The sequence below is a fragment of the Monodon monoceros genome, unplaced genomic scaffold (assembly GCF_005190385.1).
Source record: "Monodon monoceros isolate NGI ecotype Baffin Bay Population unplaced genomic scaffold, NGI_Narwhal_1 Super_Scaffold_16, whole genome shotgun sequence".
Classification (NCBI taxonomy): Eukaryota; Metazoa; Chordata; class Mammalia; order Artiodactyla; family Monodontidae; genus Monodon; species Monodon monoceros.
In genome coordinates this window covers 81,803,286-81,829,747 of record NW_021703772.1, presented here as the reverse complement: position 1 = coordinate 81,829,747, position 26,462 = coordinate 81,803,286, and the positions used below count along the sequence as shown (strand labels likewise).

Here is a 26,462-nt window from a genome sequence, read left to right as displayed (position 1 = left end):
GGCTGCTACGTGCAACTCACTGTACTGAACAGTGGAAATATTAAAGTGGTTGAACACTTTTCATCCCTCATCTCTAGGTTCTTAGAGTCTAGTAGAGACAAGAAGCAGGTTATTCTATATTAGGGATCAGCAAAGTGTCACCCACAGGCCAAATTTGGCCTGCAGCCTGTTTTTATATGGCCCTTAAGCTAAAAATGTCTTAATATTTTTAAACAGTTGAAAAAGCAAATGAACAAAAAAGAATATTCAACAGAAACTGTAAGTGGCCCACACAGCCTAAAATATTTATTATATGACCCTTTACAGTAAAAAAAGTTTACTGACCTCTGTTCTGTAACATCTGTATTTAACTTTGAAGCTCCTCAAACTAATTGCTATCTAACCCATTGTCAGATAAGAGGCACACAGTTATCTTGTAAACTCAGGATATCTCAACAGTGTGCCTTTTGTTTGACCTGTTACTGTATTTCAATGGAAATATATTTTTCTGTGTTGTTGGAATGGTGACTTTATTGGCATCTTGAGTGGTCTTGTTACTGGGCATTGGAGACGTGGGATCTGTATTAGATTTGATGCATAGTTGCATAGCCACAAGATGGTCAGACCCCTAAAGTGGGTATATATAGATATTAAGTAATGATTTCTTTGGGAACAGGAAGTAAAGCAGCCATAAGGTTATCTGCTTCTTCAGAGAAGTAACATCTAAATTTTATGGACTTTAGAAATCAAAGGCAGTGGATGGAAGTACACATAAAAGAAGATATTTTATTTTCCATTCTATGGATTGGGCTTCTCAATTAAGGATTATAATTGTAGATATTTCTTAAACTGAACAAAAGGCTGTGGTTCAAAGTATACGGGGCTCAGAGACTCTATATGAAGTCCCTACTATGAATGAGGCAGCACTTGATATAGAAGGACAAGTGAAAATCACTCCTGGTACTTCAAGTTCAAAATAAAGGAAGAGGGTATTCTGATTCAGGTTGAGAGGAATTGTATGAAGCAAATATGGTTTATTCTACAGCAATTTTGGAGGAAAAGCCTCCAAAATATACAACTTTTATAGCATGAGGAGAGAAAAGATGCCTTGAGCTTACATTTTATACAGTCTTATATTGACCATCAGAGCTCAATTCAATTATATCCCCAATTTTATTTTAATTTTTTTTGCACTTAAGATTTTAGAACTCTGACAGATTCCACACCAGTTTTAGAATCTACTTAAGGTATTCTAATATGTGGAATGTAGATTGTCCATGCCAAAAACACCTGTTTAACAACAGTTTGTAGAATTCTAGTCTTGGCCAAGGTTAGCTTCTATCCTGTTCAGTTTATAGGAGCCAGATTTTTATAGATCTGCGGAAAATCCTCTTTCAGTTCTGGAGCTTCAGAGCTTGAGCTCTTAAACGTTCCTCTCCACTATTTTACAAGCACTAGAGTTTGTTTTCTTAACAATAGGAAGCATACCTTTCCAAGTGATTCCGAAGGATCTTTCTAGTTTTATGACTATGACTGGATGACAGACGAGGCTCAGGTCTATGATTCCAGTAATTCTAATCAGATTCTGAGCTTGTATACTAAATGGCCTGTGTACTTAGTGGGTGCTTGTTGGCATAGTATTTTACTAGCCTTCTATTTGTTTTGAGGACCAGCAGATTGCTCTAAATATGCCAAATGTGCCAGTATTTACTATGGATTATATGTGATCCACTTCCCATGGCTATTGACTGCTGCTGTATGTAATTCTGAGATTGTCATTTAAAATCACCTTTTCCTTATGTAGTCATTTTATTGTTAATTTTCATTAAGTGAACTACCCTACAATTTAGCCACTGCAAATGTACCATTACGTAAGAAGGTCATGTGACTGACTGCCCTTTCTGCGGTAGCTAAAATAGTCCAGTGTAAGTGTATATTACCCATATTTTTTTTTTTTAATAAATTTATTTATTATTTATTTTTGGCTGTGTTGAGTCTTCGTTGCTGCGTGCTGGCTTTCTCTAGTTGCCGCCAGTGGGGGCTACTCTTCATTTCAGTGCACAGGCTTCTCATTGCGGTGGCTTCTCTTGTTGTGGAGCACAGGCTCTAGGCGCGTGGGCTTCAGTAGTTGTGGCACATGGGCTCAATAGTTGTGGCTCGCGGGCTCTAGAGTGCAGGCTCAGTAGTTGTGTCACATGGGCTAAGTTGCTCCACAGCACGTGGGATCTTCCCGGACCAGGGCTCGAACCCACGTCCCCTGCATTGGCAGGCAGATTCATAACCACTGCGCCACAAGGGAATTCCTACCCATACTTCTTTTAACACACATCCTTTGACCCTTTCAGATCTCTAATTTCTATTAGTATTTTTGCTGGTAATCATGAACTTCTTTGGTTAATGCTAACTGCAAACATAATTTCACATAACGGGTTATCATAGCTATAATTTGGAATCAGCCAATAATCCTGTCATTATGTTGGAAAATTTAATATCACAAAAAAAGGTGTGTAATTGTCAATATTTTATTAACTATCAAAATATTTTATCCTCAAAATATTTTATTCATGGAGATAAATGCTACACAGACTGGAACTAATGACCTAATACCTAACCTTCTAAGACACGTTTAAAGAAAAATGTTTAACATTGTTGACCCATCTCTCTCATCTATTCTCGATGTATAGCTTTTCTGTCTTCATTTTGAGAAATCCACTGAAATATATTTCCAGGTCAACCTCATTAAAGTTTTTAAAACAAAATTGAAATGATCAAGTATCTGAAGTTATTCATTGCCACCCAGGCCAGTTCTAATTCATAAAATGCTGACCTGGAATTTCAGCAGAATTGTGAATAGTTTGACTCTATTTGCCAATGTCAAAACCATTGGCTTTGTGTTGTCAATATCCTGAGTACTGGGTTAGGCCTAACGTACATCGGCGTTATCCTCTTATATCAGTCTTATGTCAGTGACTTTCCGATATTTTAGAGGGTGACAGTAGTGTTGGCAGGAGTAACTGCCCCTGAGGATATTATAGTTAGAGAAGCAAAGTCAGTTTTGATAATGCAAATGAGAGAAAGTGAAGCTTCATAGAATATTTTGTTAGTGGGTGAATACAGAAAATAAACCATTTTCTATGTGCCTTTGATTCTCAAGTCAGAGAAGCAGTCCCTGTCCATCCATGGCATCCCTATCTCAATTATAGCTGTGACCACTCTCCTGCCTATTAAAACTTGCCTTTGCATATTTTCATTAGTGTCCAGATCACAGAAGCTAATTTAATTTTAATTTAATAAAGCATGTTTGCATGTTAATAAATACTACTTTATCTCTAGTGGATCTTTGGGGATTATTGAGACAAAATCGAAACAAAACAGACAAACAAAAACCTTTGTCTTATTGTGTAAAGGAAGTTTAGAATCAACATGAAGGCGAAGTCTGAAGGTATGGATTTAGGGGCAAATGATTAATCTTTCCCTCAGTTAGAAGATACATGTATTCATATACTAAATTTATGAGTGAGTAGTCATCCAGCTGAGGCGTTTATATCTTGTGATGCAAGAGATGTCTTAAAATCATAACCCTTCAATAAAATTAGTATATATGGAAATTCTGTGTATTCTGTATTTAGTTTTAGACATGTCTTCTACAGCTAGCAAGTTTCAGCTAACATCAGAAAATGATCCAGGAATGTAGAGTCATGAGAGAAGCAGTAGTTTAATTTGTATAAATATTCTTTTATTTTAAAAGTGTGATTCTTTAGTTTTCTGAACTTTCGAGTTATATGTTTGGAACCTAGCATTTTACTAGTTGCTAAATAAATGTTTATTATTGAAAAAAATGATCTCATTGATTTTCCCATTTTATCCAACAGCATATCTAAAGTAGAAATGTGTGGTAATGTAAATACAACACTTACTATATATAATAATACTTTAAAAATTATACCTAACATCACATCTTGACCTAGCATTGTTTAGGCCTAAAACCTTTAGCATTGAGCCCCACTTTAAAGACTAGTTAGGCTTAAAATAGACTTTTTACATTCATTCTTAAAGTTTTTAGATGGTCTGGGAGAAAGATAAATACATATGTGGCTTTTTCACTAATTTGTGGATCTACTAAATTTTTTTTCAACTTGTTATTTTATATTGGAGTATAGCTGATTAACAATGTTGTGATAGTTTCAGGTGCACAGCAAAGCGACTCAACCGTACATATACATGTATTCATTTTCCCCCAGACTCCCCTCTCATCCAGGCTGCCACATAACATTGAGCAGAGCTCCCTGTGCTATACAGTAGGTCCTTGTTGGTTATCCTTTTTAAATATAGCAGTGTGTACATGTCAATCCCAAACTACCTGACTATCCCTTCCCTTCACCCTACCCCCCTGGTAACCATAAGTTCATTCTCTAAGTCTGTGAGTCCGTTTCTGTTTTGTAAATATGTTCACTTGTATCATTTCTTTTTTGGATCTACTAAATTTTAAAGTAAACAAGAATTATGAAGTAAGGAGAAAATGCTTAAAAGAAAACAAAAATATTCAAAAGTATTACATATTATAATTACAACTATGTAAACATACAGCTATTTAAACATTAAAAATGTTAGAAGGAAATGTAGTGAAATCCTGAATGATTTGTATTAAGGTGCTAAAATTAGGGCCCTTTTTTCCCTTTCTTCTAGATTCCAATATTTCTGTAATATGGTTGTTACTTTTATGATGAGAAGAATAAATATGTTTTCACAAAATGCAATAAAGGAAGCTAGAATTAAATATAGAAAAGCATTTGCTGCTTCTAATTATAGCAAATGTTTCAAAGGCACTTATAGTAAATGTAAGGATAATTCAAGTACCCAAAAGACCATACTTCCTTTAGAGTATATATCAGTATAAGAAGCAGCTCACGGCTCACAGAGTCAGAGTTCTAGGCAATGTAAAAGCGGTTAAATAAATGTTTAACTTGTTTGTTGTCTCCAAACCTTTGCATTCCCCCAAACACCTGAATAAAAACTCTGCGAGGATGGGGTTCTTGTCTTTTTAAATTGTTATATCCCTAGCATTTATAATCGTTCTGGGATATAGCAGTAGCAAAATAAGTATATGTTGAATGAGCAAATAAATAACACATGAGATATGCAGTTAACTCCTAATTAATTATGTTCCAGTGTAAATTATTTATGTTCTCTGTTCCCTTACTATCTCCCCTGGTTTAAGCTGTAAAACCAGAGGTATATGAAATTTGTCACAAGGATTAAAGATACCTTGAACTACAGAGAATGTATCAACATGGAGCCAAGCAAAATCAAACTTGATAAGCAGTTACATCCCCATTAGTCGTAACAAAACATCTGGCTCTGAGGAGGAATGAGTATAGTTGGCCCTCGGTATCGGCAAGTTCCACATTTGTGGAAGGGCCGACTATGGAACTTGAGCATCTGCAGATCCACATCGGGTCCTGGAACCACTCCCATGCAGATACCAAGGGACTGCAGTACAGTGAGCAGGGCAGAGAGGTGATAGGCACATGCCATAAATCCTAATCTGCTTTCCGTAAATGGACCCTGTATTGGAGCACAATCCAAGGCGGCACTCACTCAGAAGGCTTCCCAGGTGGTTCCGTGCGTGCTCAGATGACCTGATGCACCCCTCTCTGGGTCCACCCCAGAATCATAGCTTTAAATCCTTCTGTTTCTTCCACATAGTGCCTACTGCACTGTCACTCATGCTTTTGTGGGGGAATTTCAGGTATCTTAGCACACAAACCATACAAAATATCAGTAACTGCTCATTTTGAAGGTGATTACATTAATTTAGGAGGTAAATCATTTAATCTTCCTCATGGCCAGTATACTCATTGCCTTTTATTCAATTGTGTGATACTATGTAAATAATTTTTAGATTCTTCTGAATCTTTCTGCTTTCTTTTGTTCTGTAGCCTCATTCTTTTTGGTTGCTGTGTCCTTCCATGCTTCTTTCCTCTTTAAGGAAATATTTTGCCCTTCTTGTGCAAAACCAGAGGCATTTTTCATGGATCCTTTAGACTTTGTGAAAATATAATTTCCTTTCTCTAGTCCTACACCTCTATAGTTTTAGGCTGAAACTGCTCTCCAGAACCACTGGAATGTTTATATGACAGGATCTCTCATTATGAAACCTGAATTTTCTGATTCTTGTCACTCATTCAGTGTTTTCTGTGGTATCTTCCCTTTCCTAGAGCACATATCCATCTCCCTGTCTAGCTTCTTTCAAGTCTCCTTGTTCCTTTAGACTCTCACAGGTTCTCTAAACTCCTCAGGTCTTTGCCATTTTCCCAGGACCACCAGCATCTCATTGTTGATTGTTCTTCATCTCAGATGGTCATATTTCCCATTATTTATCTTTTGGCCTTTCTATATCTTCTCTGATTGACATTAGCTCATTCATTCACTTATTCATTCAACAGATATTTACTGAGTCACCACCATGCACCAGAGCTGTGCTAGGTATTAGGGTAAGTGGTAAAAGAAACAAACATGGTCCGAAACCTTACGGAGTTTTCTGTCCAGTTGAAGGATTAAACATTAACCTCATACTTATACAATTGTTATACTTGCATTCCTTAATCTGCATGTGATTTCAGGGGAAGTAGGTTTTTATTACAGAACCATCTTGTGCATTTGCAACCCAAAAAGGAATAAGATAATCTTACCTTTTTGCTGGTAGCCTCGGCATAATTTCAAGACCATTTGGCATGTTTCCAACAAAATGAGTAGGTTATCCCCTATGAAAATCTTGTTAATAATTGTAACCAATGTTCTTCTTGGCCATTTAAGCATGATTTCCTATGATTCTCACAACAAATTTATGAAGAAATGGGCACAAAGAAGTCAGTGGCCGTAGTTATTCAGGCGCTATGTGAGAGAGTGGAGGTTCAAATCCAAGTCTGTTCAGTCCCAGAATCTGAACTCTGTTATTGCTCATATTTGCTGATTTCCACCACAAGTGAAATTAAAAGTCAAATGTATAAAATTTGTGTTGCCCCTTTGCTATTACTAACCATCCAGTATATCTGCTCTGTAATATGTTAAGGAATTTTGTTTCAAAAATTAAGATATAACCATATTCACAAAGCCACTTTTTGGTTGTTTGATTTTGACTATGAAAGAGATTATGACTTTTGAAACATTGGGAAATACTCTCAAGTGGAAAATATTTTTGTAAAAGGATTGATTGCATATTAATATTATTTACGATTTTAAATCAACTTCTGCTTGATTGAGAGTCACTAAACATACTTTGTTAAAAATTTTTTAAGTGAGAAGATGAAAAGATATCATACATGCTTCCCCCCAAGTATATTTTGTATATTTTTCACTTTATAATATTCACTTAACGTATTTCACCCAAAAATTAGATATAGAGCATCCCAATCAAGGCCCTGTATTCCACCATGCCCTTATTGAAATATTTCTCTTTTTATCCATTGTTTATATCATTTATAAAAAATATTTTTTAATCCTTCACATTTTCACTATAAGGAAACTTTTTTCTGCTAGATAAAGATTGCACAAAAAAATTGAAAACCTTGCTTAGAAATACTATATAAAGTCTTTTTTTGCCTGCTTGCAATTTAATACTTAGTTTCATTTTATAGAATACAGATTTTTTTAAATTAATTAATTAATTAATTTGGCTATGTTGGGTCTTTGTTTCTGTGCGAGGGCTTTCTCTAGTTGCGTCGAGCGGGGACCGCTCTTCATCGCGGTGCACGGGCCTCTCACTGTCGCAGCCTCTCTTGTTGTGGAGCACAGGCTCCAGATGCGCAGGCTCAGTAGTTGTGGCTCACGGACCCAGTTGCTCCACGGCATGTGGGATCTTCCCAGACCAGGGATCGAACCCGTGTCCCCTGCATTGGCAGGCAGTCTCTCAACCACTGCGCCACCAGGGAAGCCCCTAGAATACAGATTTATGTAGTACTTAAAAGCATTGGACTTGAAGTCAAATAACAAGATCTCTGCCTCGTTTTGCCATTAATATTGGGCAAATCACTTAACTACCTAACCTTTTCCATGCTTCTCTTCTCATATAAGATGTCACCAACTCCCTGTGACATGCCTAACTGAAGCTTCATCTTTATTTTGGGATTATAAAATTCACCCAACTAGAATTTAAAATATTCCCAAAACAAGGACATATAAAACAAAAGATACTATATTATAATAGCTATTGAATAAATAAAACAATTTTGACAGATCTTAGTTAATATTTTCCCTTATTTTCTACCTCTTAAAATATAACTTTTTAAAATATTTAAATATTTCAGTATAATGTTTGTTGATTTCCAATTCATTATTTCAGTATGTATAAATTTTTCATCATGTTACATTGATCTTTCAGTGGAAACTTGGGCCTGTTAAAGTCTTTGTCTCAGATTAAAAAGCAATGTCTTTAATAGTCTGTGTTTTTTGTTTTGTTTTTTAGAACCAAACGATTAACCTTCACTGTGCAAATGTATACTTTTAAGAGTGATTCAAGCTTACCCTATATTGGCTCATCTTCTTTAAGAAAAAATTGTCTTCATTTTAAAAAAAATACATCACCATGAATTCTTTGGAAGAAAGCCATTATGTAAATACAGGTTATCTTGTTACTATTTATAGAATATTTTTGCCATTTAATGGTGGCTGATTTTTTTCCCCCCTGAGGCCTTTTTCTCTCATTCTCAAACAATCCACTCCCCTATCCTCCATCTCCAACTAATAGCATTTTCTTGTTGCCATCATTTTTCCTTATTTATTTGGTTGAGAATTGACACTGTTAATGACAGTGGGTTTTTAAAGAGTTGTATTAAACACTTTAGATTGTCTTTAAATTTGTTCTTATTTTTCTAATATAACGTTTTTGTCTTTTTTCGAAATATTTGGCTAATGGCTTCCATTGTATTTGATTCTGGAAGTTGATGGGGAGATCTTTGAAGAAGAGAAAACATAGAAGGAGTACATATTTTATAACTGTAAACCAATACTTTCAGAAGAGTAACAGCATTTCTTTTCCTACCAATGGCACAGGATGTGGCAGGCCAAGAGAAGCCTGGGACCAAAGCTGATTTAGGCTGATAAGAGGTGACAGATGATGAGAGTCTCTGCAAACACAGAGCTTTAAGCAGAAAATTAGCTACCCTGGAGAGAATATAAATTCTCAAATAATAGAAGGTGGAGTCTAATTTTAAGTCAGGGAAGCCTCTGAAAGCAGAAGTGAGTAGGTTCCAGCTACTAAGAAGCTGGCAGAAAAGGGATCAGTAGGAAGGAGAGAGAAGGAAACACTAGGCAGATTGACCCAGGGATGGATCCTCTGTGTCACAAAAATGTATTTGGTCTGAGTAGCCAACACAGCAGGTCCTGACCACTGAAACAAGGGCAGGGTTGAGAAACACTGTCCAGGTTCAGGGCATTTCTGCTTGAGTGTGAGGAAACAAGGAATGGCTGGTTTTCTTGGCAGCCAGTGTAAAGCAATGTTTCCCACATCACTGTTATAATTATTATAGTAATTATTGTTGATTGTGGCAGAGAAGCTAATCTAAATCTCATATTTTCAATAATGGCATTTTCTAACATCCAGTCCAAGAGAAACTGTTGTTATTACCGCAGCCTTTGAAACCTTTGCAAGCTTCCTTGGGCACCAGAACAATTTCTGATATCCAGGGCTTTTAAAAGCTTTTTGGCTATTGTCACATAGTCTTTAGCTAGTTAGGAAGCCCCCCAAATTTTCTTTTTTAAAGGTGACCATGGATCACGTTGAGAGAGTAACATTTGCAGATACTGATACGTGTCCATAGTCCCTTATCTATAATTCTGAACTTTAAAAAGTTCAGAGGGGGGAGGGAGGGAACTCACACTTTCTAAATAAAAAATTAAGTAAAAGTGTATTTAGTTGAGGCAGCAAAATCTGACTTGAACTTAACTCAGTTGGTCGCAAATCCAGAACTGAGTTTATGTGAGGCTATTTGTAGGCTTTATGTTTCCCATGTGTGAATACTGCTATATTTTACTGCAGAAATATTTATGTGTTTGATTCTCAGGTGCTGCCCCAGTCACCTCTGGGGATATCACATCATGTATACTATATGCACTATATTACCTTTCTAAAATTAAAAGCAAAATACATATATATCAGTGCTGAAATTCTGCTAGCCCCAGTGGTTTTGAGTGAGAGGTATTGTGTCTGTTAGTAGTTTTAGTCATGTGACCCTGGGCTCACATACTTAGTAACTGTTAACTGTGATAGGCCTCATCATCCTGGAGAGAGTAATACAGGCAGTCTGTAATTTGTATATCAGTTTTTTCACTCAGAATTGCTTTATCATAGAAATGCTGTTTTACCTGGTGGTTATGCTTGGTGGTATTATGTCCCTTTAATCAATCCATAGTGTATTTAAGGCATAATATTAGTGTTTCTATAGAAAATATTTTTAAATTGTACCTATCTCCTTTACTCCATCTTGACCAGCCCTCAAACATAAACACACCCCTACTGCAGCCTTTATGTGACTTCTGAGTCTCACTTATCCCATCATGCAACAAGAGTAGCCATTCCAACAGGCCCAGACCATTGCTAAAGGCTCCTTTAACCAACAGGATGCAGGGTGGAGATGGAGTTCTTTTTGCTTCTTCTGGCTTCCCTATCATTCTTTTCATCTTTAGACTCTAGGAACTGCCCTGCCTAATCCTTTTCCATTTATACCATCTGTAATTCTCATGTTTATTTGGAAGTAATGCAACTATTTTCCCTTCTTTCTTATGTACCACTTTACCTTTGTCTTTAATTTTGAACTATCCACTTAACTCTTCTTTGTCTTTCAATTTTCCTTTCATAAAAAAGTTTTTATTCAAAACTACATGATAGGTGAGCTATTAAGTAACTGACACCAGGAAGAAAGAATATTAGAGCACTACTACCAAGAAGTTAGAAAAGCTAGAAGCATGGCTTCTTGTCCATCATGACCTTTTAGTTTCTTGCAGATTATTAGTTTATATGACAAGTCAGTTTGCGAAGGAATACACCCATTAGTACCTTTTCCTATAAATGGTTTCCCAATTTCATTCTGTCCTGTATGTATACACATAATGTACATATTGGTACACTGCTTTTAAACAAATATCCTAGAAACTCTCCATGCAAACAAGTATCTTTTCTTAGAAAGTAATCATATGAGAGGCTATGTACTTATTTCAGTGCTGTTGCTTTGCTTAAATACTTTTGGAACTCCTTAGGTTGTCTAAACAGTATGACATCATTTTGAATGTTATCTGTATTATCAGTCATTTTTTGAGGGCTAAGTTTGAATTAACAAGCAACTGTCTGTCTGAGTAATGTCTAATAAGCAAAGTTTTGTTTTTGTGCTTTGTTTCTTGGTCAAAAACAAGTGAAAGTTTAAAATCAGTAGAATTCTGTTGGGCTTTTAAATAGATTCTTACAGTAGTTCTAGAAGAGACGGTTCAAAGCTATTCGGAACAATGTAGACCTGTAATCCTATACTTTGTTTTTCGGGGTTTTTTGGCTGCACCCTGTGGCATGTGGGATCTTAGTTCCCCGACTAGGGATCTAGGGATCAAAACCATGCCCCCTGCAGTGGGAGCATGGAGTTTTAACCACTGGACCGTGAGGGAAGTCCCTGTAATCCTGTACTTTGAATAGAGCAACATTTATTTGGTGTATAGGTTTTTGTACGTTGATTTAAAATACATGCTATTCTTAGGTTTATTATTTTGTAACATTTGAATATTCAGATACAGACACTAAATGATAGGGGATTATTAGGAAGTTGAAGCTATGGAAATTCAGATACAAAAGAAAGAGTTTTCTTGAAAACTTAGCATGTTTCAATTCTTCTTTCATTGCTTTGAGCTGATGAGTTTATCTGGAAGAGCCGAAGAGACTGATCTGGAATAACATTTTATTAAGTACCCACAAAATAATGGGTAATTACTGGGTATTATATATTAATTACCTTGTTTAATCTTCATAAACAGTTTTGGAGATACTTACTCTATTCCCTTTTATAGATGAGGAAATTGAGATCCAGAGAACTGAAGATTTTACCATGTCCTTGATCACATGGCTAATAGGTAACAGAGCCTTCTGAGCCTCTGACTTTTGTTTTTAGCCCTAAATTTTTTAGACCATGCCTACTATCCTTTGACCAATTAGTGGTATATTCTATTATTATATAGTGAGACAGTGAGACCTTTTCTTACAAATACAATGCCATCAGATTAATTACAGTATTCATTATTTGTACTCCAATGGCAGAATTTTTCAGTTTGGTGTATTGGAGGTCTTCACTTACAGAAAACTCTCCAAACTATTTACCCCATCCCAGATGATACTATGTGATTGACTTGGACCCTGAGTATCTATCTACCCTCATTTGCAATCCAAATTAACCTATTTCTTGACGCACCAAACTTGTTTCTCCTTTAGGACATTTACACAAGTTGTTCCCTCTACCTAGAATGTTCTTCTCTCAGTCTTTCCATAGGTGGCTCTTGTTAGTCAGATCTCAGCTTAAATGTTAACTCCTTAGAAAAGTCTTCTCCAACCACCACCAAATCTAAAGAAATCACTTAAATCACATTACCTTGTTTTAATTCTGTTTATGGCATTTACTACTATCCTGTATTTTTCTGTTTATTTATGTATTTATTGTCCCCCTAACTAATAGAATGTAAGCTCCATGAGAGCAGGAACCTTGTCTATCTTGTTCACCAGAACCTTAAACAGCCTAGCCAAGAAATAGCTGTAGGAATAAATGAATGAATTGTGTCTAGAAAATATAACAGATTATTCAGATTACAGAAAACTAGGAATAATATAGATTTAGAGATATTTGGACCAGTGGTTCTCATAGACTGCTAAAATAACCTGGCTAGCAGCATCAGCATCACCTGGAACTTTGATAGAAAAGCAAATTCCAAAGACCTAGCCAAGAGCTATTGAATCAGAAACTCTGGAGGTGGGACCTCGCAGTCTATTTTTTATTAAAACAGAGACCAGCTGCTCCAAAGAGTAATTAAATTTTTAATAAGTTGCAGACAAAGCTTGATCAAAGAAGTGCATTGGCATTCTAAGGATTAGTATAATCTAGTATCTCCTATAGATCTTAGAAGGAAAATTAAGTACAGAGCCCTGTATTTGAAGCCCATTGCTCTAAACTGAAGGTTTACTCAGGGACATTAAAATATTTTCACAATCCCACTTAAATTTTATCTGTCTTGAAATATTGATTTCTATTGTCATTTTCATATGTACCCATTAAGTACTGTTCAGCTAAGTTTAGTGGTATGAGTACATATAAAGTAGTTCAAAAAAAAGAATGAATCCAGAATGACATCTGCATTGATATTTTGAGATATTGATTTTTTTCTATTCGGCACGGTACCAAAGCCTTATCTTTTTTGATCTAGAAGAGAATATTGTAAAAAATAATATGCTTAATTCTCTAAAAGTCTAACCATTTTTGAAGAGGAAGAAATGTATTGTAACTTATGGAATGGCAGCCACAAGCCAGGTACATACAAGTATCAGAGCTAATAGGTATAGAATCAGCTATTCAGAGAGTAAGATAAGTGACTTGACCAAAATTCCATGGGTACTGTGCCAGTGAAAGGCTTGAAACCTAAGTGTGTCTATTTCCAAAGCCAGTGCTTTTTCTACCATTGGATGCAGCCTCATAATGCCAGTGTAAAAGACCAGGTGAATCATCTTAAAGCATTACTGGAAGCTAGCAGGGTATAAATAATAAATGAAAAATAAAATTACCACAAGTTATACTCTTTCTTCACTAAATATAGTTAAAAGGTTAACATTACTCTCAGCATATGCCTAATCACTTGAAAATGTTGGATCACAATTAAGAAATCCAGGTTCAGCAACTCTTTTTAACAGGTGGGAAAATGTTGTTTGTCATAGAAATGTTCATTTTCAAATTCTTGAAAGACCACGGTGAATATTAAGATAACATTATTTAAAGAAGTATTTGAGACTGAACAAATTTCCCCATATTCTATTGCTTTAGAAATTAAAACTACTTCCTTATGTTATTTTTACATTAGATCTTGAAGGGAATACAAAATTAAATGTAATTGCTAGGAAATGATTTATAGCTGACTGCCTGTCATTGTATATTATTGGTTGCATTATTTAATCCCTTTAATACATATACAATCTGTATTTAAGTAAAAAGTACACTTGATTTATTTAGTATTAAAGTGCTTTAGTAATATAGGGTGTATTTTAAGGAAATACCTTTATTTGAAGACTTTATTTTCAGGTGCTTAAAATTTATTCCTTTCTTATGAAAGGTGGGAACGTTTAATAATTAGATTTAACATTTATAAAGTATTTTGAGAGTGTGTAGAATAGTATAAATACAAATTACTTATTATGAGCAATATATGTCCCCATGCATAATACTCATTTTCAAATTAATTCCATTAATTTGAGTTAGATTATTTTTGAAGTATTCTTGCTACCTTCAACAGAGTTGGAAAAAAAAAATTTCAGAGTGAAGAAGCAGTTTTTCAGTGTTTGCAAGTGTTAAATGTTAATTGGGATCCCTGAGCTATAAAGCCACCAAGTGTGAGAGAAGGGAAATTGAAGTACCCTTTTCTTCTTAAAAGAGAATATAGAAAGTCATTGAAATATTGTTAAGAGTTAAAAGAGCAATATTATCAAATTTTAATTACCCCAGGACAAATTGTATAATCAGTTTAACATTTACACTTTTCCTTTTCTTTCTTTCTTTGATATGCTTTTGACTATTTAAGAGCTAATTACAAGAGAACAGAGAAGGAAAAGGAAAATGATGCAGACAGACTATGAACATTTAACCTGGTAATTTGTTAGACGTTCTGGAAAAAATGGGGGATAAATTACTGAAAAAGCTGTAGAACTATAAAGTATTGTTCTTCCTTATCTTAAAGCAGTGGTTCTCAACTCCTCACTGCACATTGCACAATGTTTGGAGATATTTTTGATTGTCCTCACCTGAGAGTAGCAAGATATTACTACTGGCATCTAGTGGGTAGAGGTGAGATATGCTGCGCTAAACATCTTACAGTGCACAAGACAGCCCCCAACAACAAAGAGTTATCCAGTCCAAAAATATCAGTAGTGTTAGGCTGAGAAACTCTGCTGTAGAAAGAGACACGCCTCTCTCAAAAATAATGTAAATACAGAGAGATTATGCATAAGGCCATACAACTACTAAATGAAGTGGCCAGAACTTAAACTTGGATCTGCTGATGCCAGGCATTGTGCTTTCCTTGGCTCTTATTGTCCTTAGAATCAAAATTTCATTTATCTTTGGAGAATTATGGTGGAGTGGAGGAGGAACAAGAGAATCATCAGAGTCAATGCTATGTCTCCACTTCTGTTATGTTCCTCTTAATTGTAGTATAATTGGTTTATATTTTGTTTTTTTTTTTAGATGTCTTATTTATGCAGTCTCTGGTAGTACCCTTTGTTTTGGAATTGATAGCTTCAATTTTTCCGCATTAAAAACTTAATCGAGGGCTTCCCTGCTGGCGCAGTGGTTGAGAGTCCGCCTGCCGATGCAGGGGACACGGGTTCGTGCCCCGGTCCGGGAAGTTCCCACATGCCGCGGAGCGGCTGGGCACGTGAGCCATGGCCGCTGAGCCTGCGCGTCCGGAGCCTGTGCTCCGCAACGGGAGAGGCCACAACAGTGAGAGGCCCGAGTACCGCAAAAAAAAAAATTCTTATACATTTATGGTATGCCTTTCTAGATGCCTTGAATTGAAAAAACATTGATAGTATGTATCGATTAAGTTTTTTCTTTTTTTTTTAGTGTTTAATTTAGTGAAAAAAATTAAAACAGGATACAAAATATATATAGCCGCTTTTGACGAAAAATAAAAGATATAGAAAAAATACTGGCAGATAAAATATCTGGTATATAGTATTACTTACAAATTCAAACTGGTGGTACTACAGTATTCTACTAAACAAAGTAGGTTATATTGATCCATTCATTCATGTACCAAAATATTTTCTTAATGCCTTGTAAGTGTCAAACACTATGCTACATTCTAGACATAAGGCAGGGAACAGGAGAAGCACAAAACTTTTCCTTAAAATGCTAAGAGTCTTATCTGGGCAGTCAGACAGGTAAGCAATAACAAACTATACTAGGTAGTAAAGGAGTCCTGTGGGAGTATATAGCAGAAGCCCTGTATTGATATTAGTAAGTGTAGGCTAGGTTAATCTTGGTAGCAAATTAACCCAGATATCTCAGTAATTTATTACACAAGGAATTTGCTTTTCACACAAGTAAGATCCAGTTTATATCAGGCATTTCTCCTCCATCTTGCTTCTTCAGGTGGCTTCTTCAGTTGTCATGACAGAGGAAGTAGGAAGTAGAGAATTGGACATTTTTAAGGACAGTCCTGTAAGTTGTTTACTTCTTTTTCCTCTCATCTTACTGGCCAGAAATCAGCCTCATTCCCCCAACCTTACTGGAAGTCATGCTAGAAAATGCAGAGGAGGTACATTTGACTATTTGTTGAGCACCAGCTCTGCCACTGGCCTATACCACAGACTGGACATAGGAAAGGCCTCCCTGGAAGCTGTGGCATTTAAATTGAGACCTGAAAAATAAGTAGTTACCTAGACCAGTAAAGACATGGAAAAATCATTTCAGGTAGGAATAATCTTGTTCCAATGCCTAGAGGAGAGAGAAGGGTGACCCTTCAAAGAACTGGAAATTCAGTATTTGAGCTTTGAATGTAGGGGGAGGGCAGGCAGGGGCACATTCATGAAGGACTTTATAAGTTGTGTTAAGGTATTTTAAAATTATTCTGAAGGCGAGGAGAAGCCACTGGAAGGTTTAAAGCATGATAAAGTTTGAGCAATGTGAGTAGAGTAATGTAATAAAGTTTGCGTTTTAGAAAAGTCATTCTGGTTGCAGTGAAGAGTATGGATTGAAGGAGAGCAAGATTGTAGGTGCGAGGCCAGTTAAGAATCTCCAGTATCAGTCCAGTTAAGCAATGATGGTGACCTGTAGGAAGAATAGGGATAGAAAGTAATAGATTGGAGAGATATTTAAGAGTTATAGTTGTTGGAATTCAGTAGTTCATTGGAAGAACAGTAATAAGTGGGTTATTTGGGGGATGGGGAGTGATTTATTCAGTTTGAGATATTTTGAGTTCGAGACATATAAACCACCAGAGTGTTTCTGTCTGAATGAAAGATTTGAATACATAGATAGGTCTAGAAATCCGAAGAGAGATCTGAGCTGAAGATACAGATTTGGGATTTATCAGCATTTAGATCATACTTAAGCCACAAGAGTAGGTGAGTTTGTACATGCATACTGTAAGAAGGAAAGAGGGCCTGTGGCAGAGCCCTGTGGACAGCATTTAAGGCAGAGGTTCTTAATTTTCACAGTGTCTGTGAAAAAAGACGGAGAAGGAGAAAAGAAGGAGGAAAAAAGAAGGAGAAAAAAAGGGTACTACCTGGAAAGAACCTGAGACTGGAGGAGAGCTCTTTTAATAATTGGAGAGACTTAAGCATGTTTAACTGCTAAGGGTAATAGAGGGACTGAACAAATTAGCAACAGAAATGATAAACAGGTAAGAGGATTGAGACTAAAAAACCAGAGCACTAAAAGAAATAGCTTTCCATACTAAGAGGAGGGAAGAAGAAATGTTGGAAATCTATGAATAGTAGTTTGTAGCATTGGTGGTAGAAAATTGAGGGAACTGAGTTCTCATCTCATCTAAGGGCAGTGATTTTTTTTTTTTCCTATTAGCCAGCACTTTATATGCTCTGCTGGGAGTGAGGGAAGAGCTGGTAAGGACAGAGTTTTTAGAGAAGTGATGAATGTTTGAAACAATCACTAGGGAGAGGTTGAGAGAGCTAAAGAGGAAAAGCTAATAGGATTACCAGGCATCATTGAGGCCCAAATTGAGGGTGCTTACCAAGGATTTATGGTGGCCACTATCTGTAGAGTTTTATATTCTGTAATTTCTCTGTTGAAGCACTCAGGAACCCAGATACAATGGAAGGACAGTGAGGCAGGGGAATTGAATATATTGACAGGGGAGTGGCCTACGTGATGTACAATGCAATAAAAACAGAGTAGGGAAGTCAGTAAAGAGAAAGAACAAAAGGTAGAAAGTAGCCAATGAAATGGTCTTCAATTTTTTAACAAATACCATCGATGTATATATGTATTTATAAATTATATGTATTTACCTGTATGCTCATATACTTTATATAAAGCTTATTAAAAATATATTAAATTACATAAGTATAATAAAATCTACTTTGTATAACCTGCAACCTACTTTATATGTTCTACAAAAATATAAACTATAAAAATATAAAATATAAATAATGAAAGATTAAAAAGTTCTAAGACTTTCGTCTTGTACTCTACAGGATTGTCTTACACTTGTCTTACAAGTGTATTGTAAGACACTTGTCTTACAATTGTCTTACACTTCCTACTTTGGAGATGACTTGCCTTGAGAATGTATATATATTGGATTGTAATTAGAAGAGAATGCTGGGATGTTGGGAGGTCATGGTCAGAGAGTAGAATGTCTAAATTTATTATTTTGAGGGTAGAGCAGTAATGACATCTGGGACATGTCCATGGAAAAAAATGGTAGATTGAATCACTAGGAAAAATCGAGAAATGGAAGACAAGTATGGGGTTATTAATGTAGCATATTGTGGTTACTCTGGTTGATTGCAACTTTGGGGTAAAAATAAAAGCCTATGAGCCAGGTGCAAGGGGATAAAAAATGAAAGAAGTTTTTGAAGAGGAAGTTATCTAGTAGGTGACAATGAGGAAGAGGGATAAATATACAAGTCTGCAAAAAGCATAGACTTGTACTCCTTGAGAGACTTTTTGTATACACTACCTGCAGTAGACAATGAATGCTGAAAGATATTCCTAACTCAAAAGTAATTCTTTACTGGGTAATTTTTTTAAGGAAACAAGTCCCTCATCTCCCGTTGATAATCCCTGGGGAGGGATAAAGTGATTCATACTCTAGAGTTAATTGTTATAATTAAATTGATACTTAGTTTAAATCAGTACTAAGGAATGGAAGCAAAAACTTCCAAGAATTGGAGCATAATTTTGGAATCTTTAGTCAGATGTCCTTTTTTTCTCTCCAGAAAATTGGGATCCATCTTACACTTCTATCAATTCATGAATGCGTTTATATGGTAGTTTTTATAATGATATTATTTCATGTAGATTGATGTTTAGATTAATGAAAAGAAAAAAATGTATGAAATCAGTACTGTCTTGAAAACTGCCAGGTGTATGATCCTAAGTATGGGACATTTTTAATGGCAGACCTGGATAAATTAGGAGATTTTGAATTTCTGGAGGTTATCATGAGGGTCTACAAACCAAGGTAACATGAGGAAATGAAAGTGTGTGTCAGGAGAGAAAGGTAAGACAAACTGAGGGAGAACTGAGTCTGATTTGCAGAATTTTCTGAAACCAGAATGGAGACTGTTTTGTCTCTGAAGTTCATCAGACCCTATGACTTTAGCTGCTAACTTCATTGTGTCTTTGTTCATTCTCGTCTAACCTGCAGTTTCTGAATATCTACTTTCTCCAGCTTTCCAGGGTCTTGCCTTTCAGTCCTTTATAGCAGGGTAGAGGTAGAGAGAAGCATTCATTCATTCATATACTCATTTATCAAGATGATTTTTATTGATCATCCATCACTACTTGATGCTGGGCATGCAGTAGTAAATAAGAAAGTTCATACCCTCAAGGAGCTTACAGGCTAGTAGGATGGAGGGATAAATAACTGGAACATAGTGTGATAAATTCACTATAATCTAATAGAAGGGGCACCTAAACCCATTCCTTAGCAGTCAGATGAGTCTTCTGGGAGAATGTGACATTTCATGTAAGACCTAAGACCTTTGAGGAGATGAAGATCAGAGTGAGTGTTGGGTCACGGGAGGACGAATGTTCAGGCTGAGAGAATAGAATAGAATGTCCCTAATGCAAGAGAAAGCAAGAGCCATATATTGACTGGGAAAATTAGATCAGATGTTAACCCCCCCCCCGTCTTCCCCATCTGCATCATTAGAGATATACTCAGATTTTCATACAAGTACAAACCTCTATACATAGGCCTCAAATGCCAGAGTCTCAAACTTGCATGTATGGAAGTACCTTATTCCAGTTATCTAATGGTGCATAACAAATTACCCAAAACTAATGGGATAGAACATACATTTATTATACTCACAGATTCTGGGTCAGGATTTCAGACAGGGCATAGTGGGGATGGTTTGTCTCAATTCCATGATGTTTGGGGTCCAGCTCGAGGATTGGAAGTCTGTGAGAGGTAAAGTCATCTGCATCATTGTTCATTCAACTTTTTAGCAATTAATTTCAGATGTTGGCTTGGGGAATTAATTTTTCTCTAAAAGGACTACTTTGTATGGTCTCCTCATGGGCTAGTTTGAGTTTCCTCATAGCATGGGGACCAGGACCCAAAAGCAAGTGTCTCAAGAAGAAGAAAATTAGGTGGAAGTTTTATATACTTTTTATGATCTAACCTCAGGTGACCTAATCATCTTTACCATATTCTACTTGTTAGAACAGTCATGGGCTCATGTTGAAGGGAAGGGAAAATACCACCTACCTCTCAGTGGGAGGAGTGTCAGTCACATTGTAAGAAGAGAATGTGGGAAAGGATTGATTTATTGATTAGCATCTTTGGAAGGTACAATCTTGCATATTCCTCACTTAAGAATGTTCACAAATAAGATCAAATCTATGTTCCACTGCACCAGTAACAGTCATTAATTTCCCTTTATAGTTCACCTGTCGGTTATTCATCCACGATGTCTTTGACATTACTTTTGAGGTATTTTATAAATGTTAGTAGCTCCATCCTGTCCAATAAGTGCAAAAGCAGAAAAGAAGGCTAGACATGGTTCAAAGAAAAATCAACAAAGTTTTAAAATTAAAACAGAGATAAAACTACAATATAACTAATGCTTGTATGCTGTCACCTTAAACATATAAATAAATGAAATTAAATGCACATCCTTTCAGAACCTAAAATAAATTTAAGTAAAGGAACTTCAGTACTACTTTACCATCTTTATGCTTGCTAGCTAGCTTAGGAGAGTGTTGGGTTTGTTTTTTTAACCTCATTTTATTTCACTATACTGACTACTAGCCTCAGCTATAATATAAACTGAATACTAAACTTTTTAAAAATTGTGTTCTTTCAGTAAAAATAGATGTTAAATTTTAAACTACAACTCATTACATTTCTCTTTGTTTTTCTTTGGTTCTGATTTTCCCATGCGTAGATTTGTCTTATGTGTGTTTGTGTAAGGTATGTATGTGTACTCACACATGCATGTATATACATACACAAATACATTGAACACTATATACATACATAATACATACCCATAAATGCAAATCAAGCTCTTTGTTGTTTCACTTAGCCTATCTTAACCATTCACAGAATCCTCCAATTTAAAGTGATCCAGGTGGGCCTGAATTAAATTAGAAGGAAAATGTTTAAAAGTCATGTATCTAGTCTTGTTTTCAAGTTTGCTGTTCTAATCCATCCCATCCTCCTTTCTTCTGCCTCAAAAATATTGTAGGAACAAGGTTGATCTGGGCATGAAGTTAAACAGGATATTGCTTTCATCTACTTCAGCCAAATCTCAAAGTCACTGACCTAAGAAAGACCTCCCCATCTACTTTGATAAAAAGCAGAGTTGAAAATGGTAATGTCCACTATTTTTTGCTAGTTGCTGTACATTTGTTACCTCATTTAATCCTCTGAAGAGTGTATGTTATTCTGTTTATTTCAAGAGAAGAAAGCAAAAGTCTAGAAGAAATGAAGTAGCTTGTCTGTTACACAGCTATGACATAGTAGTGACAATAAGATTCTAGCCGGATCCGTCTAACTCCAAATGCTGAGTTCTTTCAATTTAGTATCAGTACCTGTAGTTTTTCTGTAATATTTCTCAGCTGAGTGTTTTGATTTTGATGTAACATTTATGTGAGTGATCAGAATCGCTTGTTTTATTCAGCTAGCTGAATATATAAACCTGGATTGTTTGTAGTAGGCATTTACAAAGCAGAAGACTTATAAGAACAGAACATTGGCTGTACTAGGAGCTCACAGTCTGTTCATTGGCAAATCAAAGAAATTTTAAAGTCAGACAAAAGAAACTATGAAAAGCATGATTTATTATGTTGTATAAGACTAGAACATTTCTACTCACCAAGAGAAGATAGATGGGAAAAATTTAATCAGAATATAAGTTCCTGTAAGAAAATACAGCATTCTGTGAGAAATCAGACTGTTGCCTTAGAATAAATTCCTCATGTATCCATGTAAGCAGCATGAAGAAAATAAAATGTACATTATCAACTTTTTCTTTACTGTACCAAAGCCAAACACAGCCCCAGCTGTGTTGCTACTTACTACTTGATCTTTCTATTATTTTGCTTTCCATCAGTGACTTTTTTCCTCTTCAGAGTAACAGCTATCCCTAATGGTAGAGTGCATTTCTTACAGAGATCAAAATTAATGTAATTGAAAACATTATGGCCTTGAAAATACTTTAATATTTAATTTAGTGGTTCATGGGTAAATGTTACTGGAGTCATAGAAAATTTAAGATAGAAGTAGTGGTATAAGAAACAATCCCCAAAGCCAGTCAGTCCTAGAAGAAGAGCCCAGGATAGTGGCCTTAGTTCAGGGAACCTTTTCAGGAAAACACACAACCTGTTGACGTTCTGATACATGCTGCATCCTAAGGTGGCAAGTTAGTACATGGAATAGTTTGGAAAGGTAGCCTCAGAATTCAGTGAAGTGCCCTTTCTTTGTTCTGGACCAGAGATACGCCCGACTTTCCCCCGACTTTCCCATCCCGTCATACATCCCTTGGCTTCTTATAATTTCTAGCTATGTCACTATATGGAAAACTGAAACAACATGGGCATGATTTTTTTTTTTAATTTCACTGTATTTTAGTCAAACATGGATGTCTAAAGTTTGATTTCAAAATAAATTTAAGGTATCTTGCCAGAGTTAGGAGAATAATTTAAACACATTATATAACTCACATTATTAAAGCTCGTTTTTAGCATTATCCAATAGTAAATTTAAAATCCTTTTCTTTATGAAATAATTTTTGTGACAGGCACCATGCTTGACCAGTGTAATGTAACATAATGCATGATGGGGTTGTAAGAGGGGGCATGAGGAGCTGTGACAGCAGTGGCCTGAGTTCCCTCCTGGAATGGCCAGCCATCTCCCCCTAGCTAACTCTAATTTCTTCTCTCATACACAGCTTAGAAGTCATCCCTTCTGCGGACATTCTCCGATCTTTTCATTTTGCATTAGGTGTACCTCCTCTGTGAACATCTGTAGTATCCTGTGCATACTCAGGTACTTCTCTTTATATATCTCTCTCTCCTTCACTGGACTGTAAAATTGTTGTGAGCTTCACTGTTTTTCATCTTTGTATCCTCAACATCTAAACTTGTGCCTCATACCTGGTAGGCACTAACATATTTGTTGAATGAAGGCATACATGAAAAGATGAATATGAATAGATTTATAGGTATTTTATGAAGCGCACATTCATAGAAGGTTATGTTTCACAAGGAAAAAGCATTAACTCATTACGCATGAAACATTGTCTTGTTATGCTTCTTCATCCCATTCTGCAATATTATTTTTTGTTTCTTTGGATCTTTAACCTATTGCACTAAACAAAAAATAGTTACTACTTAAGCTACATTTTGTAACTTTGTCATTAATTTTTTAACACACAATATTGACTATTGGTAAAGGTTACTCTAAATTTTTTCAGAATTTTTAATTTGCAGTTGTATTATTTTGTGGCCAGTTTTCCTCCCAAAGAATGTATCATTAGGTACTTAGTGGATGCAGTAGCAAAATAAGATTTGCCTTTTGGAGAAAATTTTACTTTGTGGAAGATTCTTTGGAATGTGTCTTTTTAAAGTTATGGGCTTTCTGATTTTAATCTAAAATTGGGTGAATAATATTTATAGTTTTTGTAACACCTTAGAGTTCACAGATTGCCTTATGTACTTTTTTATATAATCTTCAAATTAAACTGCTTGTGAGATAGCATAATACTTACGAGATAATATGGGATATCATAAATAAGTAAACGAAGAATCATAGAGGTTAAATAACACCTTAGATTGTACAGCTGAATCTGGAATTTTATTTGTGAGGAGATTTTTACTGTTGATTCAGTTTCTGTAGTAGTTTTGTTCAGAATTTTCTATTTAACCTTGAATCAGTGGCAGTAAGCTATATTTTTCTAGTTTGTTCATTTCATCTGTCTTCAAATGTATTGCCATGAAGCTGTTTTAATATGCTCTTATTATTTTAATGTCTGCAGCATCTGTAGTTATGTAGTTTCTGACACTAGCTATTTCTGCATGCCTGCCCTTCCTCCTTCTCTTCCTCGCTTCCTCCCTCCCTCCCTTTTTTTCTTCCTTTTTTCCTTACAACTTTTTGCTGAATCTATCCAGAGGTTTGAAGTTCTACGCTTTTCAGAGAGTCAACTTTTAGCTTTCCCGTCACCTCTATTTTATCTTTATTTTCTATTTCATCAATTTCTGGGTTTTTATTTTAATTATTTCTTGTCCTTTGCTTTTTTCAACTCCTGTTTTTTTCTTTTTTTTTTTTAAGTTTGTTGTGTTTCTTTTATAAAGCCTGTTTTATTGGATTCTCAGGTCACTAATTTTCGTCCTTTTCCATAGTAGGCATTTAAGGTTATAAAATTCTCTTCAGTTATTGATTTTCACATATACCACAGGTTTTCATATTAGGTTGTCACTTAGTTCTGAATATTTAGTTCCAATTTCCATTTTGAGTTATTTAGAAGTATGCTGCTTATTTTCAAAACAATTGAATTATTTCTAGTTATCTTTTTGTTATTAAATTCTATCTTAATCTCATTGTTGTTAAAGAATGTGGTTTGTATAATATCAATTATTTAACTTGCTGAGCCTTATTTTTGTGGCCTAGTTTGTGATCAGCTTTTGAAATGTTCTATTTTGGAAAAGTACTTGAAAATAATGTGTATTTTACAACTCTGGGTATCATTTTATACATATGTCCATTAGATAAGGGTAATTGTTCAAATCTTTTATGTTCTTATGACGTTGTCTTCTTGACCTTTCAGTTACTAAGCTAAACTATAAATCTCTCATTTTACATCGTTTGTTTAGTTTTCCTTGTCAAGTTTTGCTTTATATATTTTGAGATCGTTAGCTGTGTACAACTTTGTTATTGTTATATTTTCCTGAAGAAGTAAACTTTTTATCATTTAACAATGATCCTCTTTATTTCTAGTAATGCTTTTTTCCTTATATTAATATAATTTTGATATTTGTATTAATATCTTTTTCCATTTTGTACTTTTATTTATATTATGGATGTATCTTTTGAAAAGAGAACAATATAGCTAAGTTTTTTTAAATCCAATCTGACAATTTTTATCTTTTAACTAGACTATACAGCCAGTTTACGTTTATTGTAATTACTGATGTATTTGGGTTTATTTCTGCCATTTAATTTAGTATATTTATTTTTCCATCATTTCTTTGTTTCTCTTTCTTTCTTTTATTGACTTCTTTGTGCATTCTTCACTATTTTTTTCTCATTCATTTTTTTTCCTACTGGTTTGGAGGTTATACTTGCTTACCCTAGAAATGTTATCATGTATACTGTTTAAATTATATACATAACTTTACTCTCTACCCAAACAAAAAGACCTTAGAAGAGAATATTTTAACTCTGCTTACCTTTTCCAAATTTATATATTTTTGCTTATGTTTTTAATTCTGTAAGAAATAAATATCATATTTTATAATGTTAATATTGTTTATATTTACCACTTTTTTTCACCTCATCATTCTTTAGGCATTTCAGAACTTTTGATTGAAAATAAATTCAATGAGGACATGAGAGTGATAAACACTCTCAGTCTTTATCTCTAAATGACCTTATTTCACTCTCATTGTTAGAAGAATTTTATTGGGTATAAAATTCTAGGTTACTAGGTTAATTTCTTTTAGCCCATTAAAGTTATTATTTCACTGTCTTGTGGATTCTTTTTCTTTCAAAAGTTTAATTATTGGTCTGTCAGTCCTTTGAATGTAATTTATCTTTTTTTTCTGTTTGCTTTTGATGTCTTTTCTTTTTCTTGTATTAACAGTTTCACTCTTCCAATATATCCTCTACCTCTTTCTGTCTTTGCTAGAGCTTTAATTCAGATGTACATGAGATCTGTTCGCAATGTTTTCCATGCCTCTTTATGTCTCAGGATTACATCTGACATAATATATTCATTTCTCGATTACAGTTCTCTAATTCTCATTTCAACTATATTGAAGTTACTGTTTAACCTATTGATT

The 26,462-nt window shown here is 35.1% G+C and overlaps 1 protein-coding gene across 1 annotated transcript in view; it reads left to right on the top strand.

Annotated features, from left to right (window-relative positions):
• LOC114896587 overlaps positions 1–26,462 on the top strand; it is a 171,423-nt gene that overhangs the window by 47,330 nt on the left and 97,631 nt on the right. The window contains exon 3 of the mRNA XM_029224607.1: positions 23,354–23,451. Within this exon, the coding sequence (XP_029080440.1) occupies positions 23,354–23,451 (98 nt within the window). The remainder of the gene's footprint in view (positions 1–23,353; positions 23,452–26,462) is intronic.